This window comes from Trypanosoma cruzi (assembly GCF_000209065.1).
Source record: "Trypanosoma cruzi strain CL Brener chromosome Unknown tcruzi_1047053507153, whole genome shotgun sequence".
Classification (NCBI taxonomy): domain Eukaryota; phylum Euglenozoa; class Kinetoplastea; order Trypanosomatida; family Trypanosomatidae; genus Trypanosoma; species Trypanosoma cruzi.
In genome coordinates this window covers 1-17,241 of record NW_920146.1, presented here as the reverse complement: position 1 = coordinate 17,241, position 17,241 = coordinate 1, and the positions used below count along the sequence as shown (strand labels likewise).

General features: G+C 61.5%; 2 protein-coding genes, 2 non-coding genes and 2 pseudogenes across 4 annotated transcripts, besides 5 other annotated features; all 6 read right to left on the bottom strand.

Annotated features, from left to right (window-relative positions):
- Tc00.1047053507153.55 lies at positions 1-1,026 on the bottom strand (annotated as a pseudogene).
- Positions 1-17,241: a sequence feature (areas not merged during assembly with more than two copies in the genome that could not be assigned to a particular haplotype).
- Positions 1,682-2,878, bottom strand: Tc00.1047053507153.40 (annotated as a pseudogene).
- On the bottom strand, positions 4,079-14,641 carry Tc00.1047053507153.30 (dispersed gene family protein 1 (DGF-1), putative; the record flags this gene model as incomplete). Its single annotated transcript, XM_803736.1, has 1 exon — positions 4,079-14,641. One exon carries the CDS (start codon positions 14,639-14,641, stop codon positions 4,079-4,081), a length of 10,563 nt encoding a protein of 3,520 aa, XP_808829.1.
- Positions 9,738-9,781: a microsatellite.
- Positions 14,774-14,813: a microsatellite.
- Tc00.1047053507153.24 lies at positions 15,250-15,325 on the bottom strand. Its single transcript, XR_008255428.1, has one exon. It is a non-coding gene; the product is annotated as a C/D small nucleolar RNA (snoRNA), TB8C3C3 (small nucleolar RNA).
- On the bottom strand, positions 15,377-15,456 carry Tc00.1047053507153.17. The gene has a single exon (XR_008255427.1). It is a non-coding gene; the product is annotated as a C/D small nucleolar RNA (snoRNA), TB8C3C2 (small nucleolar RNA).
- Positions 16,342-16,379: a sequence feature (AT_rich).
- Positions 16,360-16,633: a mobile genetic element.
- On the bottom strand, positions 16,849-17,241 carry Tc00.1047053507153.10 (uncharacterized protein; the record flags this gene model as incomplete). The annotated part of the gene is made up of 1 exon (XM_803735.1): positions 16,849-17,241. A coding segment is annotated over one exon (393 nt), but the record flags the coding sequence as incomplete, so codon positions are not given.

Sequence of the window (17,241 nt, the reverse complement as noted above, 5' to 3'; positions counted from 1 at the left end):
GTCAAGTGTCTCAATTTCGGGTATGTCCGTCAAACCACGTGCGGAAAGTTCAGCCCAAACGCGCCGTGCAATGGTGGCAGTGTCGTCTGCCACGCCTACCTCAACCAGCGGCGCCTCGGTTGGTGGACGGCACCGCGTCGCGCAGCCCAGCAGCGTTTGACGCACGCGCCGCCCTTCCCCTCTGTCCGCCTTGAAAGTGCGGTGGGCAGAACCACGGCGACGGACTCGGTCGAAGCAGATGTCCACCAGTGCATCCGTGCCGTCGGGGTGTGACCATACCACAGTCAATGCCCTGAGCCCGAGATCGGCGTAGTCGTCGCGTGCGGCCTCATCGAGGTTCATCTTGTCCATGATAAGGTGTGTGTGGCCACCTCGCTGCGCGCGCCGAATGGCGTCAAGAAACTGCCGCTCTCCCGCCGGCCTCGTCTTGGTTGATCCAACATGGCGAAAGCCCTGCCTGGCGCAGCAGAGCGTACAGGGTGCGGGAGAATGTGGACTTGCCGCAGCCCTGCGGAACAACGCAGACGACAGCGTCGGGGTCGCTGATGACGGCGTCGTCACCGGACGGCTCGTAGTGCATCACTTGGGACCGCACGTGATCCATCGGCGGCGCAGGTCCTGCAGCCCGCCGAGGTCCGTTCGCGCCGTTTGCCGCCGTGTCAAATGCAGCCACGCTGCAAACTGCACAAGATAGTCGAGGCGTTCCGCTTCCCAGTCGCCGAGGCACCGGCGCACCTCCTCTGGCAGCCCGGCGAGCTTGCCTGCGAGCCTCGAGCGGAGCGCCACACCGCACAAACGGTGCGTGACGATGGCCTCCTGCGCCGCACGCTCCATTGCGTATGCGTGGGACCGCCGCTTCCACATCCGCACAACAACCCCCGCCTCATTGCAGCCGTACAACACCGCACCCTCACAGTTAAGACGACGCGCCATGCCGTCTCGCAGGACTGCGTATTCGTCTGTCCCCAGCTCTACTGCCGGTTGCGGCGTCACAGCGTCAAGACCGAAGGACTGCAGTGCCGCCATGCTGCTCGCGGGATCGGCACAGAGGCCTTCATGCGGGGTCGCACCACGGCAGGTAACGGCGTAGAACTTCAGTGTCTCACGGGGTCCGTGGTCGGAGAGGCGTCCACATTCCCGCAGAATACCATCAAAGCATGCGGTGCGCCCCGTAGTGCCCAAATAGTCATGCAGAGCAGCGGCCCTTCCCTCCGGCAGCGCACGCAACGTGTCTCGCCAGACGCCCACCACACGTTTGGGAACCGCAGCGCGTCACGTGCCCGAGTGGCATAGCCCCTAGCGGCAGAAGCGTCCGCTACATCTCCTGAACAATCCCCGCAGCAAATGCCGCACCCATCAACGTTTTCGTAAGGTCGTGTCGCACCCCTTCTCCCTCGGAAAATCCCGCGGCCACCCTTCTCTCCCGTGGCGCGTGCCATCGTGGTGCGGCCCCCGCCCCATTGCAGCCTAATAGTCCCCTATCTACTGTTGGTCTAAAATACTTGTTGTACAACTGCAAGGGGAACACCAGGCGTTCACGTGCAGTCCAGCAGAAGCCACAGCAAACAAATATACGCGGTGGGCACCACAACAACCAACACGCCCCCACCCACATGCATCATCTTCACGGACACCACAGTCAGCCACACCACTCCCGCTGCATGTGCGCCCTCTCTCCCCCATCATCCCTTCCTACCTCCTGCCGGCATTCACAGAAGAATGCTGCGGATGCCGGAGAAGTGTTCCACGTCGGCATCTGTGACGCCAGCCCGCCGCGCCTGCCACCCCGACAAGACGTGCCGCACAACGACATCCGCGGCGAGGCCCTTTACCTCGGCGCTGTTCATCTCACCCCTGCTGTACTTCGACGTCACCTCCGCGAGGAGATTGTCGTCGGGGCAGAAGAACCGAATGAGTTGGTACGCCACGTCTGCGTGCAGGTTGACACCCTCCACACGCATGTCCTCCAACGTGCCACCCCCACCAGAGAAGGCCTTGCGCACCTTCTTCCGCACCTCCTGCTCCGTGTCGTGTAGTGTGATGACTCCGTTCCCCTCGGCGCTGCTGCTCATCTTGAACTGCGCTCCCTTCAGTGCGGGGAGGAACTTTGTGTGCAGCAGTGCGGGGGCGCAGCACTTCATACGCGGCGCGACGTTGCGTGCCAAAAGGAAAAAAGCGTCCTGATCAATTGCACAGGGAATGATGCACTTCAGCGGCGGGTCCCAGCTAGCCGTGGTAGCACACGGGGGAAGGCACTGCTAAAACACGGTGCGGCCTGCACCGCTGGAAAGGCTGCCTTTCCAACATTGTCGCTATCCTTCAGGCCAAATGCATTCTTCACAGCGCTCAGCGTCAACATGCGCTGCACCTGCACGACAGTTGGGTACATGTCCCCCATGTACACCGTGTTGCGGAATATAAATGTCTTGCGTGGATCAAAGCCAAAGGCAATGATGTCTTTTATGTTCTCCACCACCAACCCGCTCGCCCTCTCCCCGCTGACGGGAATGTCGCGGAAGAAGTGCTTCTCATCATCGGTTATCTGGATCACCAACGGAAGACCGAGCGCATCCTGCAGGTACCGCGTCAATAAAAACGGCGTGACATGGCCAATGTGCATCGACCGCGCGCTCGGTCCACGACCAGTGTACAAGTACGCGCGGTGTGTCCCCGTCGCAAAGGACGCACGCACGCAGTCAAGGGCGGCTCCAAAATCCCTGTGGGAGAAGACGATGCCGCGGCGGAAAAAATGGTGCAATGCCATTCGTCCCGCCTCCTCTTGTGCGGTGCTCCCCCCGTCCGTTGCATGTTTCCTCCAGCCGCTGCAGAAGGGGCTCTTCAACGGGCTCCGACCCGAATATTGCGAGGACGCGGCCATAGTCCACACCCCTCGGGCCCGTGGCGGCAACACCCCACGGCGTCACAACGTCCTCCTTGCGCTCTGTGCGGCTGGCATCATCCCCACGCGTCGTGGCACAACTTCGTCCCCCACAAGCCAACGGCGTAGAAAAGCGTGAGATGCGACGCACCACAAAAGGATCCAAACGACTACTTCGCCCGTGCACCGCAGTGCCACACCGGAAAACAAACAGGCAGGAGGAGAGAGGCAGGAATTCGGGACAGCACACACCACCTGATGCATCACACCCAGAAAAAAAAAAAATGCATGCAGCGGGATCCAACACCCAAGCGCTCAATTCTGCCGCAGCCAAGCCACACACGCGTAGCCCCTACACAATCGATGGAAATTACAACACAATCAAATAAACACTGGCAGAAAAGAAAGACAATAGAAAAGCGCCAATGAAAACAAAAATGAACGACACTGTCGGTGCGCCATACAATGACTGGCCGTGGCGCGCAGCCGCAGTGGCCCCGCGCCATCTCCCCCCATAGGCCAGCACCGCACTCCCGCCACTTCCACGCAGCGATATACACGCAGCAGCCGCTGTGGTGGCGGATCACGGAGTGACAAAAGAAACGAGAAATAATTACAAAACAAACACTGTGAAGTTGGTGTAAACTAAAAAGATAAAATAAAATTATGGACAAAACCCCACACAATCGCTGGAAATTACAAGACAGTCAAATGAACACTCGCAGAAAAGAAAGACTAGAAAAGCGCCAATGAAAACAAAAATGAACGACACTGTCGGTGCGCCATACAATGACTGGCCGTGGCGCGCAGCAGCCGTGGCCCCGCGCCATCTCCCCCCATAGGCCAGCACCGCACTCCCGCCACTTCCACGCAGCGATATACACGCAGCAGCCGCTGTGGTGGCGGATCACGGAGTGACAAAAGAAACGAGAAATAATTACAAAACAAACACTGTGAAGTTGGTGTAAACTAAAAAGATAAAATAAAATTATGGACAAAACTCCACACAATCGCTGGAAATTACAAGACAATCAAATGAACACTCGCAGAAAAGAATTAGTAGACAAGAACCAATGAAAACAAAAATGAACGACACTGTCGGTGCGCCATACAGTGACTGGCCGTGGCGCGCAGCAGCCGTGGCCCCGCGCCATCTCCCCCCATCGGCCAGCACCGCACACAAATTTCACGTGGCACATGTCACGGGATAGCGTGATTCACGCTCCCACTTGTAGTTGATGCACGGTCCAGGAAGCTTAATGCGTTGGAGTGGGTGTCGACTGCCAGTGGCTGCGGCTGACGGTCAATGGTATCTGGGCTGCGTTCGTTGCTAACAATGATGCGTTCCCACCGCGGCGGTGCGGGTGGTCGGTACGACGACGCGCCGGCGCTGCCTGAAGCGTACGACGATGATGTCCGTTCGTGGTGCTTCCGCAACTCTTCGTCGCTCTCCTCGTCATCGTGCAGCAGCGCATCCAGCTCGCCACGCTGCGGCTCGCGCAGTTCCTGCCAGTGGCGGTCCTCCACGTACCACACAACCGCACAGTACACAGTGGCCGCAAGCAGCACAGTGGTCAGCAGCATCAGAAGTGCCGCGTACGCCCTCGCACCGCCGTCGCTGGGCGCAAGATGGTTGGCCGCGCTGGTCAGGCACAGCGCCGCAAGGAGCACAAAGCTCGCCGTGCGCATCACCGTCAGGAAGGCCGAGCGCATCATGTTCGTGAAGGCAACCACGCCCGCACCCGCAAGCAGCACAGCCGCCATGCAGAAGTACAGGACGTGGCAGCCTCCCACGGGCGGGTGCACAGCCGCAATCAGGCCCACCACACACAGCACCGACAGCTGGAACACGCACCAGTACACGTGGCTGCCCCTCATGTTCGTCAGCATACCGCCGTACATCCGCTGCTGCGCCGCGGGGTGCCAATACCCGACGGGGTACAGCAGGCGCTCGTGCAGCGGCTTCCTCGAAAACTGCCAGTACTTCGCAAAGCTCGCGCCCGTGTGGCGGGCAATGAAGTAGCACACGCCAGCAGGGAACGCCACACCGTACAGCACGCCAACGACACCAATCACGTAGTGCTGCACGCGGGCGCCGGGCATCGCCACTGCAAACACGGAGCCGAAGAAAATGCCGAGGTGCATCGCGTGAGCCACGACGTACGTCAGGCTCGGGAAGCGCATCGCCGCCCACGCAGTCGCCGCGTCCACGCCGCGCCACCGCTGGAAGGCCGCCGTCACACCGTAGTGCACGCAGCCGAACACAGCGGCAAGCAGCGCGTTGCCCACCACCATCCACAGCGGGTCAAGGGCAGCGAACACCGACAGGAAGTACGGCAGCGCAACGGTGCTCGCACGCTCCTGCGCAGAGGCGCACGACATCCTCGCGAACACGCCGAGCGCCTGCACCTCCAGGATGGAGCCCAGCCCGCCGGTCACCACCATGGCAACAGCCGTCGCACCCGCAACAACGCCGGTGATCGCCGAGAGGGCGCTGGCAACAGCAGGCGGCGTGTTGGACGCGATCGTGAAAGACCCAAGCAGCACACCCCTGCAGCCGCCAAACACCGCCACAGCGTCGCAGCGAATGACTATCGTCTCGTCGGCACCAATGAAGTAACCGCGGTGCACGGGCACAGCCAGCTCCAGGACGGTGAAAGGATTCGTCGCGTTGCGCTCCCACGTTGCGTTGCTCAGCATCGCTCCCCACGGACCACCAAAGCCGGTCGGCTGCGCCGTCGACACAGGCACGAAGCTCAGGTGCGTGCCGAGCTGCGGGTCGCTTGTCCAGCGGAACGGCGGCGGCAGCGCCATCATCAGCCGCGTCGGGACGGCGCTCCCACCGCCGCGAATGTCGTTCTGCGTCAGGCTCCCACCAGCCGCCGTCGTCGTCACGGCGAGTGTCGGGCACGCCACGTCGCTCCACCACGGTGTGCTGCTCACCGACAGGCTCATGCTCAGTGACTCCGATGCCGTCACTGTCGCCGTAACCGACGCTGCCGGGGTCGGCAGTGAGTCCGATGCCGTCATTGTCGCGGTCGGCAGCACCGTCGCCGTAACCGACGCTGCCGGGGTCGGCGTGGGCAGCAGCGTCACCGTTTCCGTCACCTGCAGCTTCTCCGTCGGTCCGTAGTTCGTCGGACTGTAGCGCGTCGCGCTCAGGCTCGTTGTTGGCGGTGTTGGCGTCCACGTTGGCGTCAGGCTGCGCGTCGCCGTCAGCGTTGCCGTGTGGCTCAGCAGCGGTTTCTCGAGCGTGCGGTTGCACCCGTCCACGTGCGGCAGGTACACAGGCAGGCAGTCGCGCCCGTACCCGCCCTCAGCACAGCGGCAGCGGCACGACCCCGACATCGCCCTCGTCGCAGCAGCAAAGCAGTTCACGTCGGCGTCGCACACGCTGCACGCCACGGGGCGGAATTCCCCGATGATGCCGGCGGACCTGTAGTCGATCGGCTGCAGCGCCTGCCCGTTGAGCGTCAGGCACCCCACGACGAACTCTCGGCCGGCGTCCCCGAGCTCAACGGTGCCGTCCATCACGACGGGTCCGCTGCCAGCGTTCTTGTGAAGCGTCAGCGTGCTCTGCACAAGCTCCGCACGGCGCGGGTACGACGGCACCGACAGGAGCCTGCCACTGATGCTGTTGCCGCGCACCGACAGCCACGACCCGGACACAAACGACGCCATCTCCCGCAGCACCAGCAGCGCGCCATCGGTCAGCGCACCGGCGTTGTCGTTCACTACGACGGCGGACGCGTTGGCCATCACCCCGTTGTCGAACAACAACCCATGCGCGGCGTACACCTGGCTCCCCGACACGCGCAGCACAGCGCCCTCCGACGCCACCACGCGTGCACTCGCGTACAACGCATATTCGCCACCGAACACAGCCGCGTCCAGCGCAACACCGCCACCGACGAGCTCCAGCACGGCGCCGTCCACCACCACCGTCCGCCCACCAGTCATCACGGTCACGAGGGCAACGCCAGACACAACCAGCACGGACCGCACAAGCCGCAGGCCCGACAGCACCAGCACCGGTGCGTACGGTGAGGACTGCGAGCCGGAAAGATACACAAGCGGCGTCGACCTCGCGGAAACCAGCAGGGAGTCCGTCACCGTCAGCACGGACCCCGCGGGAAACGTGCCGGTCAGCACAAGCGCACCGTTCAGCGCCTCCACATCGCACACGGACAGCTCCACCGGCCCGCTCTCGTTGCTTCCCGCAGCCACCGCACCGCGCAACGCTCCACCGCCCATCACGTACAGCACGGCGCCGTTACGCAGCGACACGTTCTGCACAACGATCCGCACGCCGTCACGCGCCATCCACGGCACGTAGAGCACAGGACTCACGCCGTCCAGCACAACGTGGCGCAGCGTCACCTCGCTCGCACCGGCAGGCACAACGAACACCGACCGCACCGTCAAGTTCTCGCGGACAAACACACTCGACGCAGTGCCCACGGCAGGCGGCAGTGCGGGAGCTCCCACAGGCACGCACGCCTCGCCGTACCCGCCGCTGCCGCACGCGCACACGCACACACCGTCCTTCATGCTCGCCGTCGCCGTCCCGGGCGCGTAGCAGTACGTGTCCCCGTCGCAGGCGTCGCACCCAGCAACGTCGATGCTCCCAGCGTCGCCAAAACCCGCCGCTGCGTACTCCTCCGCCGTCGACAGGACTCGCCCACCAGCGTCGTTGCATGCAACCCTCAAATGCGCCCCAGCCGCAAGCGACAGGTTTACCGACAGCATCCGCGGCAGCAGCGCTCGGTTGCGCACAAAGCTCAGCGTGCTCCCAGCAGCGGTCACGGCGCCAGCGGCGTGGAGCATCTCCCTCGAGACGCCGTCGTGCACGTTGCCCTTCAGCAGCAGCATCGACCCGCCGACCAGGCTCACCGTCGAATCAAACGCCACCGCGTAGTCCTCCGTCGACGCAAAGTCGCTCCGCACAAGCGCCACGGCGGAGCCCGACACGCTCACAGCCCCGCGCACAGACACCGCGTGCTTGCACAGCAGAAAGTCGCTGTCAACAAACGCCACCACGGAGCCGCCGCTGGCCGCAACACCGCCCTCCACCGACACGCACAGCCCCAGCGCCGTCTGCACCGACAGCGCATCCACGTACAGCGCTCCGCGCGACGACAGCGCCACGCCGCCAACCACCAACACGCCAACAGCGTCGCCGAACACAGCCGCCACCTGCGTGCGCGCAATCGTTAGCACGCTCCCCGTCAGATTCACGTTGTGCAGCACGAGGCACGCGGACGCATCGCCAAGGTCGTAGGCGCCGCGGTACGCAACACGCTTCTCTGCAATCAGCACCGAGTCCACCACAGTGACGCGCGAACCCGGCGGAAATCGGTTCGCCACCACCATGCCGCCGCCGGAGCGCGACTCGAGCCCGCTGATCAACACATCGGCGCGCTGGCCAGCAGGCGGTTCGGAACGCCACCCGACAACGTACAGGCTCGCTCCGCCCAAAAACGTGCAGTTCACCAGCGTCACGTTGCGCACGCTCCCTGACATCAAGCCCACGTCCACCACGACGTCCGCCGCAAAGGTCACACCAACGTAGCACACCAACGACGTCCCGAAACCGGCGTTCACTTCCTCATCCACAATCACGTCCTGCACGCACGAGTCGGCACCGTCAGTGCTTGAGGGCTCGGGAACAGCGACGGGCAGGCACGCATCGCCGTGGCCGCCCTCAGCGCACGTGCAGGCGCAGCCACCACTCGACGCCGTCGCCGTGTACGCAGGAAAACACGACGCCGCGAGGGTGCATGGGTCGCTGCAGTTCAGAATGGCCGCATTGTACACGGACGGGATGTCGTATTTCACTCTCTCACCGCCGTTCACAGTGTTGCACGCGGCCACAACCGTTCCGTTTGTGAGATCGCTGGACCCTAATAATATCCAAAGCACCTTCGGCGTGCCCGTGCTGGAAATGAATTTGTTGCCGGACACAGACACCGTGGAGCTCCGTAGATTCACCCCGGGGTATGCGTAGGCAAAGGCATCCGATGGGGAATCACGGCAGAGGTTGCCGCTCAACTGCAGCCAGGAGTTGTAGTAGACATAGGAAAGAAACATTGAACGAAACACATTAAAGCTTCCCTGCATGTCATTGCCCTGAAACACAAACGCTGACCAGGACTCCACACGTAATGCCCAGAAAAATAATATGAAGTACTGCACCGGCCTCGACACAATGTTGTCTCGGACCACCACGGCGGAGTTGTTCAGTACATCCAGCGACGAGGATTGGCCAGACCCTCCAAGATATATCACCGTAGCGCCACCGCCGTCCATATGAAACATGTTGTCCATCACAGCAAACAGGGAGTGCCACAACACCCTCAGCGGAGATCCTGCAGCGTGAATGGCGCTTGAAGATGCCGTCACGCTCTGAAACACATTGCCACTGAGCACCACCGCGGAGTCATTGCTGACCACCAGACCATTCATCGCAACACACGACGGGCTGTCAAGGTCCAAGCCCGACCGAGAGACCAGCCTCGTGACAGTGAAGCGGTTCCCGCTGATCGTGATGTTCGTGTGCGGTGGAAAATCACCCTCCGGGCTAAGAAGCGCGTCATCGAACGTGTTGCCGGTGACAAAAACGTTCAGCGACTCCACAGCGGCGTGCGCGTTGCCCAACAGCACCAGCACGGCGCCGTCCCTCCACGTGCATCCATCAAACGTGACATTCGCCACGTCGCCCGTCATCCCCCCAATCAGCACCGTCAGGATCATGCCGCCCCCGCTGAACGTCACGTTGCGGTAGCACAGCCACGACAACCCGCTGCCCACTGCCTGCGCAACCTCGGGGTACACCACGTCGCTGATGCACTCTCCATTCGGCGGCGGTGACGGTGGTGCGGGCGGCGGTGGCGGTGGTGGTGGGCCAGCAGGCACAGGCGCCGGGACGCACACATCGCCGTGCCCTCCAGCAGCGCACTGGCACTTGCAGTCGCTGACAGCCGTCGTCAGCGGAGCAAAGCAGTCGCCGTCCCTCGTGCATTCCCCGCAAGTAGCAACCGTCGTCACGTTGGTGATGCCATTCAGCTCCAGTTCAGCCGCCGTCGTCAGCACACGTCCCGCAACCGTCAGACATCCGGCAACGAACCCGTAGCCGGCGTCAATCCGCGACAGCAGAGGCTTAGACGACCCCGTTGAGCCCATCTTGCAGCCCGTCAGCGTCACCACACTGCTGCCATCGATGTTCACGGAAGCGTAAAAAGAAGAGTAGTAGAACATCGCACCCAATCCCACGTCGTTGTCGCGCCAATCCAGCCAGCTTGAATTCCGGACGGTCCAAGAATTATATGCATAGATGGCGTAGGACACGGAGCCGCTGTTCCCCACCACGCGCACCACGCTGTGATTCGACACGGTGAAGTCGTGGTACTGGTACAGGAAACTTGTCCCGGTGGCCATCGTATTGTTGAGCAGCGCAAAAACGGAGCGATCACTGGCAATGAGCCTATACATGTACAACATGTATGTGTATTTATCAAAGCTGCAGTACCGCGTGTACAGCGAGCTGCCGCCCACCAGCGTCAGTGTCCCGGTCGAGTACAAACCATATCCACTGTAACCCAAAGCACGCGCCTTGACGTTGCTGACCAGCAGCGAGGACGCAGTCAACACGACGTCGTCCAGCATCACCACGCTCAGCCTGCTGCTTGCAGTGCCTGAAAGCTGGATATCGGAGGACTGCACCGCGTCAACCTCCGTGACGGCAATGTCGCAGTGCTGCGGGAGGGCACGCCTAAATAGAACAACGGAGGACCGCATCACCGTCTGGCTCACGCGGATCAGGACGCCGGCCGACTCGGCCACCTCAGTGCCCCCAACAAACTGCAGCGCGGCTCCGTCACGGAATGTGCACCCAGTGAGCGTGATGTTGATGGGGAGATGCAGCGGCATACTGTTGGGAGAGAAAGTCAGCGCAGCACCCACGCCGCTGAATGTCACACCCACGTAGCAGTGGTGCGTCTTCCACATGTTCAGCGTGAGGCTCGTCAGCGTCTGGTTCACCACGCAGCTCGTGTCGCCGTCCACATATTTCTCCGGCGCGGGCGGCACAACCGTGTCGGGCACCGCGAAGGGAAGACACGACGCGCCATGCCATCCGTTTTTGCAGCTGCACGAGCATGAAGTGCGGTTCACCGACTCCGTCCCGGGCATGTAGCACGCCGTGTCGTCGTTGCATTTGCCGCACCCAAACACTAACACGACACTCGGATAAAAAAAGCTGCGCGACACCTCCTTCTCGCCCTGCATGTTGCACCCAACCAAAAACTGCGCGGGTGACGTCACAAACGTCCTTGAAAACTTCGCAAAATTTTTACCAGAGTCCGCCTGACGGTTGTGTGCAAGCGACACGATGGTGCCGTTGCCCGACAGTCTAGTACTGTACCAGAAAGACGGCATAATGAATACTGAAGCTGCGCTCACGTTGTTGCCCTCCACACGCCACTGCGCACCACCCTGAAAAATGACCGAGCCGTACAAATACAACAGCGCAGAATTGAATGTCTCCGTGCTGCCAGTGAAGGTGCAGTCCGCCACCCTCAGCAGCCCCGCGGAGCTCACAGAAACCAAAGAATGAAAATAAATGCCGATGGCTGCACTCATCGTGTTGTTCTCGACGTCAATATAGCCGCCGTTCTTCACATCAACACCGTTATAATAAACGGCCGACTCCGAGCTGTAACCGCTCTTTGTTGACTTCAGCATATTTCCCTTCATAATGATCCCGCCCCCATCAACAACAACAGCAACGGGGAAATAAACTGCGGAACTCACCCCCTCCATGTTGTTGTCGAGCAGCAGCAGCGTCGTGTTCGCACCCAAAGTAAACCTTGGAAATTTAATGGCGTAACCCGACTTTGACAAGAGCTTACTGCCTGCCACCAGTATCTGGGAGCTCAAGCCAAAATCACCCTCAAACTCCAATGCACCAGAATCCAGCATCGAGAATGCCACATTCACGTGCACGCGCGCACCACTCCCCTTGATCGACAGGCCCATGAGGACGCACTGCAGCAGCGTGATGTTGAGTGTCTTTCCTGGCGCGTCGAAGCTCCACAGGTCCAGCACAATCGCAGCGGTGAAGGTCACGCTGACAAAGCACAGACCACGCACACCGGGATCAGGATAGTCCACGGAGCTGATCCTGCCACCGTAAACGCAGCGGACCTCCGTGTCCTTCGCGTCAGGGAGCGGGAGCGGCCCAAGACCGTCCGGAACCGCAGCTGGCAGACACGTGTCACCGTATCCGCCAGCAGCGCACACACACTCACAGCCGCTGACGCTGCTCGTCCTCGCAGCAAAGCACACGGCGCCCACGGTGCAATTTCCACAGTCCAATGCCGTCACGGGCGCCACAATATTGAGCTCGTTTCTGTAATTCGTCACGGGAGATCTCTTTACCTTGTTGCACGTGCCGTAGATGATCGGGCGCGTGTCGGATGGTGGTGACCACCCGCTTGTCATGTATGCAGTGATCGACGAATAGGAGCCGTACCCAAAGTCGTTGTAAAGTATCGACCACACACTCCGATCGCGGAACGCCACGCCGTCGTATTTGTCCACGTGCACAACGTAGGCGGTGCGGAACGCGTTGTCGCGGTGCACCAGCCAGCTGCCGCCAGTCACTGTCAGCGTGGTTGCCATGAGCATGGCAAAGCCGAGACGGAAACTGCTGGACACAACCTGCAGCACGCTGCCGCCATCCACCGCAACGTCCCCAAACACACACGCGCCTTTGTAGTACTCGGTGCTCGGCGCACTCCACGAGCTGTTCTGTACGGAGAACACGGAGCCGCCGCCAACACGCAGGTCCGACGCAAGGGCGTACATCACGTGCATCTGCGAATTGACGGCGCAGTTGTCCATGTAGAAGACGCTGGACAGGTTCACACCGAGGCCACGCTCCACAAGGATCGCAGCGCACGAACCCCCGCCACACACCAGCTTCGAACGCGTCATGACAAAACACGTCGACAGAAGCCGGACGCCGTCCAGGACAAGCGCGGGGCCGTAGCGGGATTTCTCGTGGCCAGGGGTCGTCGGCACGTACTGCGACCCGCCAACCGTCGCGCGCAGCGTTGAGTTCGCCAGCAGCACACTCGAGTTCGGCGGCATCGCGCCATGCAGCACAATCGTGCCCTCCAGCGACGTCACGTTCGTCATGTTGACGAGGGCGTGAGGAACCAGGTGCGCCGTGATCTCGCTGAGGCCGCCAATCCGCAGCTTTGCGCCGCCCGCAAGCACGCAGTGGCGAAGCGTCACGTTCAGCGCGTCAGCAAACGCGTCCATCGAACGCAGATCCACCGCCACAGTGATCGGCCCGCTGAACACCACCGAGTCGAAGCACGTCGTCGCACGCCCGCCGCCAACCGTCACGGACTCCGTCAGCGTCACGCCACTCACGCAGTCCTGCGCACCGCCACCACCACCGCCGGCCCTCGCAGGCGGCACGTCGAACGGCAGGCACGCGTCGCCCACACCGCCGGCGCGGCAGCTGCACACGCACTCGGAGAACGACGCCGTCAGCGCATCGAAGCACGCCAGCGCAGCCGCACAGCCGTCGCACGGCACCACGCTCACGGAGGACAGGCCGGCCATGCGGTAGTCGCCGCTGCTCTGCAGCACGCGGCCGCCAGCACGGTTGCACTGCACGGACACAGCGCCGCTCGTGATCGTCAGCCCGGAGACAAGCGTCGCACCAGTGGCAGCGCAGCGAGCAATAGACACGGCGCCGCCGCTCAGCGTCACACCCGACAGCGACGCCACCGACGACGCCTCGCCCACCGCCCACACGTCGTGCAGCTCCAGCCACCCGCCGGCACCGACCGTCCCACCGTCGCAGCGCACCAGCGACGACGCAGCAGACCCCTCGACGCCCACGAAGCGCAGCACCGAGTCGGACACCGCGAGGCGCTCGCCAAGCACAATGCCGCCGCCGCTGCTCACAACCGACACGCTCGTCACGGAGAACACCGAGTGGTTACGCAGACTGAGACGCGACGAGGATGACACATTCATCGCGGACGCGGTCGGACCGCCCGACGCCTCCAGCGACACGCCGTCAAGCACCACCGCGCTCGACAGCAGGTCCACACCGCCGCCAACGTGCACCGCCGTCCCGCCCGCATGCGACGACCTCAGCACAGTGTTGCTCACACGCAGCTGCGACTGCAATAGCGACATCGCGTGCAGCACAAGCGGCGACGCCACCGCGTCCGTCAGCCCGCTCAGCTGGGTGTAGCGCATCGGCCCCGCCGTCACAATCGTCGAGTCACGGACCGTCACGTTCGTGTGTGCCGGCAGGTTGTGCACAAACACGAGCGAGCAGTAGCTCCCCGACAGCCCGCGCACGCTCACCTCCAGGCTCCGGTCACTCGCCGGCTCACCGCTGTAGCCCCGCACGTAGATCTGCGCACCGCCGTCGCACACGCAGTTCCTCAATTCGATGCGCAGCGCGCCGGGAAGCATCGCCGGCACGTCGAACACCACAGCCACGCCGTTCGTGACGTACACGCCGTCCATCAGCACCGTGTCCACGGCGCGGCCCACCGTGATGGCTCTCTCCACCGTACCGCCCCGCAGTCGCAACGGCACCGCATGCACCGCGGGCATCCACGCCGCCGCAACCAGCGCCAACAGAACAAGCAGCGCCACACGCACAGTCGCAATGGTCCTGCGCCGCAAGCGGTGCCGGCTGCGCGGACACGCACCCACCGCAGACCACATCCACCAACCCAACCAGGTATCAACAGGGCTGTCGTGGTGTGTCGCACTCGTCTCGTCGACCGTGCCTCCTGCTCCGCAAATCCCTTCCTACAGATGCCAAATACAGTGACACGATTCCGCCAGGTCGTTATCCCACTACTACTTCTACTAATAATACTACTACAACTGCTGCGAGTAATTACTAAAACCTTGAAACGCTAGTTGTGGTGGTCAAGCCACAGTATCTCTATCTGCAAGGTAAAACAAGGAAGAGGCAGCAGCAACAGTAGCCAGACACAGTAGCACGCAGCGGCATCCGGCCACATATATTCCACATCACAGCCAGCGACACAAAGACGCGCAGACACAGTCAGCCCAGTGATGCCATCGGCCTCCCACCGCCCGCGCAGCGCCGCACAACCGCCGTGCAGAGCGACGGGACCCCGGCCAAGAGGCACATGACCATTGGCACCGCCCTTCTCGCCAAATGCCTCCAACACATGACGACCCCGATGCCGTGGACAACACACAAAAGCCGAGGCAGATACACGTGGCATTGTTGCAACCGCCAGCCATCGAGCGCGTCCGTGAACGTGGTGGTGGTGGCGCGGAAGTGGGGTGGTGAGTGCGTCAGTTGCCAGTAGCCAAGGCGTCGTTTCTCGCTCACGTGGGTCGGCATTGCAGAACAAAGAGCGGCATCATGCGCGCACGGCATGCACAAGGGCAAAAGGGAGGAACAAAGAAGCACGGTGGCGGCACTCAGCCACGGGGGACAAGGGTCCACATCGACTCTGCGGTCGGTTGACCTTCAGACGTCCGGTTTGTAATCACGCCGCCGCCGCGCAGTTCGTGTGTCTGCAGGAGACTGGGGGATGGAGGGAGGGAAGAGAGAGGCGGTGCGGCCCGCATCGGTCCCGGTTGGGTGTGACAAAGGTGGGGTCATCTCGTCAGATCGCCGGCAGCAAAGACGGTCGCCGTCAGCGGCGGTCAGTGCCTTCCTTCTCCCACCGCAGCGCCACTCCACCGACGCCGTCGCCCGCCTCCTCCCCACCGACACAACGAGGAGACAACAGCAGGAGATGTAACGCCCGCAACGATCAGGCTGCCGGAGAGTCTCGTTGCAGCCGCAATGACCAGACGAGTGGGATGCAAACAAAAAGGGAAAAGGAAAACAATTGCCCCCTCAAGCATATCAGCACAACGTGGAAGCACAGCAGCCGGCACACAAGGCGCAACGCCGTTCAGTGGCTACCAGCACTCACCCTCAGTTTACGCGGCAACGTGAAAATGAACGAGCTCCTCCCACACAGCCATCCTGCAACACGAGTGAGTCACACGAGCAGTCGCACAAATTAACACCACGCCACGCAAACCAGCAATCAAAGACACCGCCGGCGAAGGAAGCGATGGATGGCTGCGGCGCGCAGCCGCAATAATAAAACATGTGTCACCTTGCTTGGGGCATAAGGAAGACGTCCAATCAAAGAGGCAGGCCGATTCGCACCAGAGGGAGGTAAGAGCGAACAGAAGCAAACATTCGCCTAGGGCGATTGACCGGATCGTAACGTTATTTACGAAAATCAAGCAATACAGGAGGAAGAAGGGGCAAGTGAAAAAGCAGTGGGCTCACCACACCCTCAAGCTTTGCCCCAAGTAAGTATATGTACACATATGTATTCCGATAGCCACTCTCGTGACATGCTGCGCTCTATTCGGATTGGATAAATATATATACATACATATATATATTAATAATTTACGAAGTGTCAAATTTTGGGGCTCTCCAGCCACAGGACCCCGCCGCAATGTGAGAATCAAAAGAGAGTGGGTGAGATGGTAAAATTAAATTTACAAAATTATCTGGCGGCTATCGGTTCCCTAATCCCCCACAGCCGTGGTCATGCCAAAAATCATACGGTAGAAAAGTGTCGTAAAAAAGTGTATTCGTTTTATCAGGATACATATTAATTTAAATAGCCAGCCCTCCTCGCGATCATCCCCTCCACAGGCTCCCAGAAAACAACAGCGGAAGTCCATAGAACCATCACAATACTGAATGTGGGAAGCGGGGTCGCCACGGGAGTGTGGGAACGTCATGCACTACACTCGGCGATGCAGTCACAAAGCAGGTGCTTACACCACCACGGCCACCAGCACCCACGAGCCCAGCATGGGGTGGCACAGGATGCCACTGCAGCCAGCGGCGAGCACCGCAGTGTCCCTCACGGCTACCTGAAGACAAATGTCCCGGTGACGCGTGTGCCGGCGGGGAGACTGTCGACGGTGCGGCACGGGTCATCCGCATGGGAATCGTCCAGCAGCTCGTTGCTGTGCGCAGGCGGAACACCCGGCGCGTTCGCGATGGTGATGTGTGGATGAACATTTTCGCAGGGGAACTCTCCCTCGTTGCGCACCGCGATCGCCGTCCCCTTCGGATCAGACGCAACGCTCGTCAGCGTGAGCTCAATGGACTCGCCCAGCAGCCCCACCAGCTGCCGCAGCAGGAAAGGGTCCTTGCAGGCGTCACGACCCAGGTACAGCGTCGTCACATGGAAGGCCTTCTGCACCTTCTTGCCGTCCAGCATCTCTGGCGGCACAAGCTCGAGAACCCGCTCGGGGAC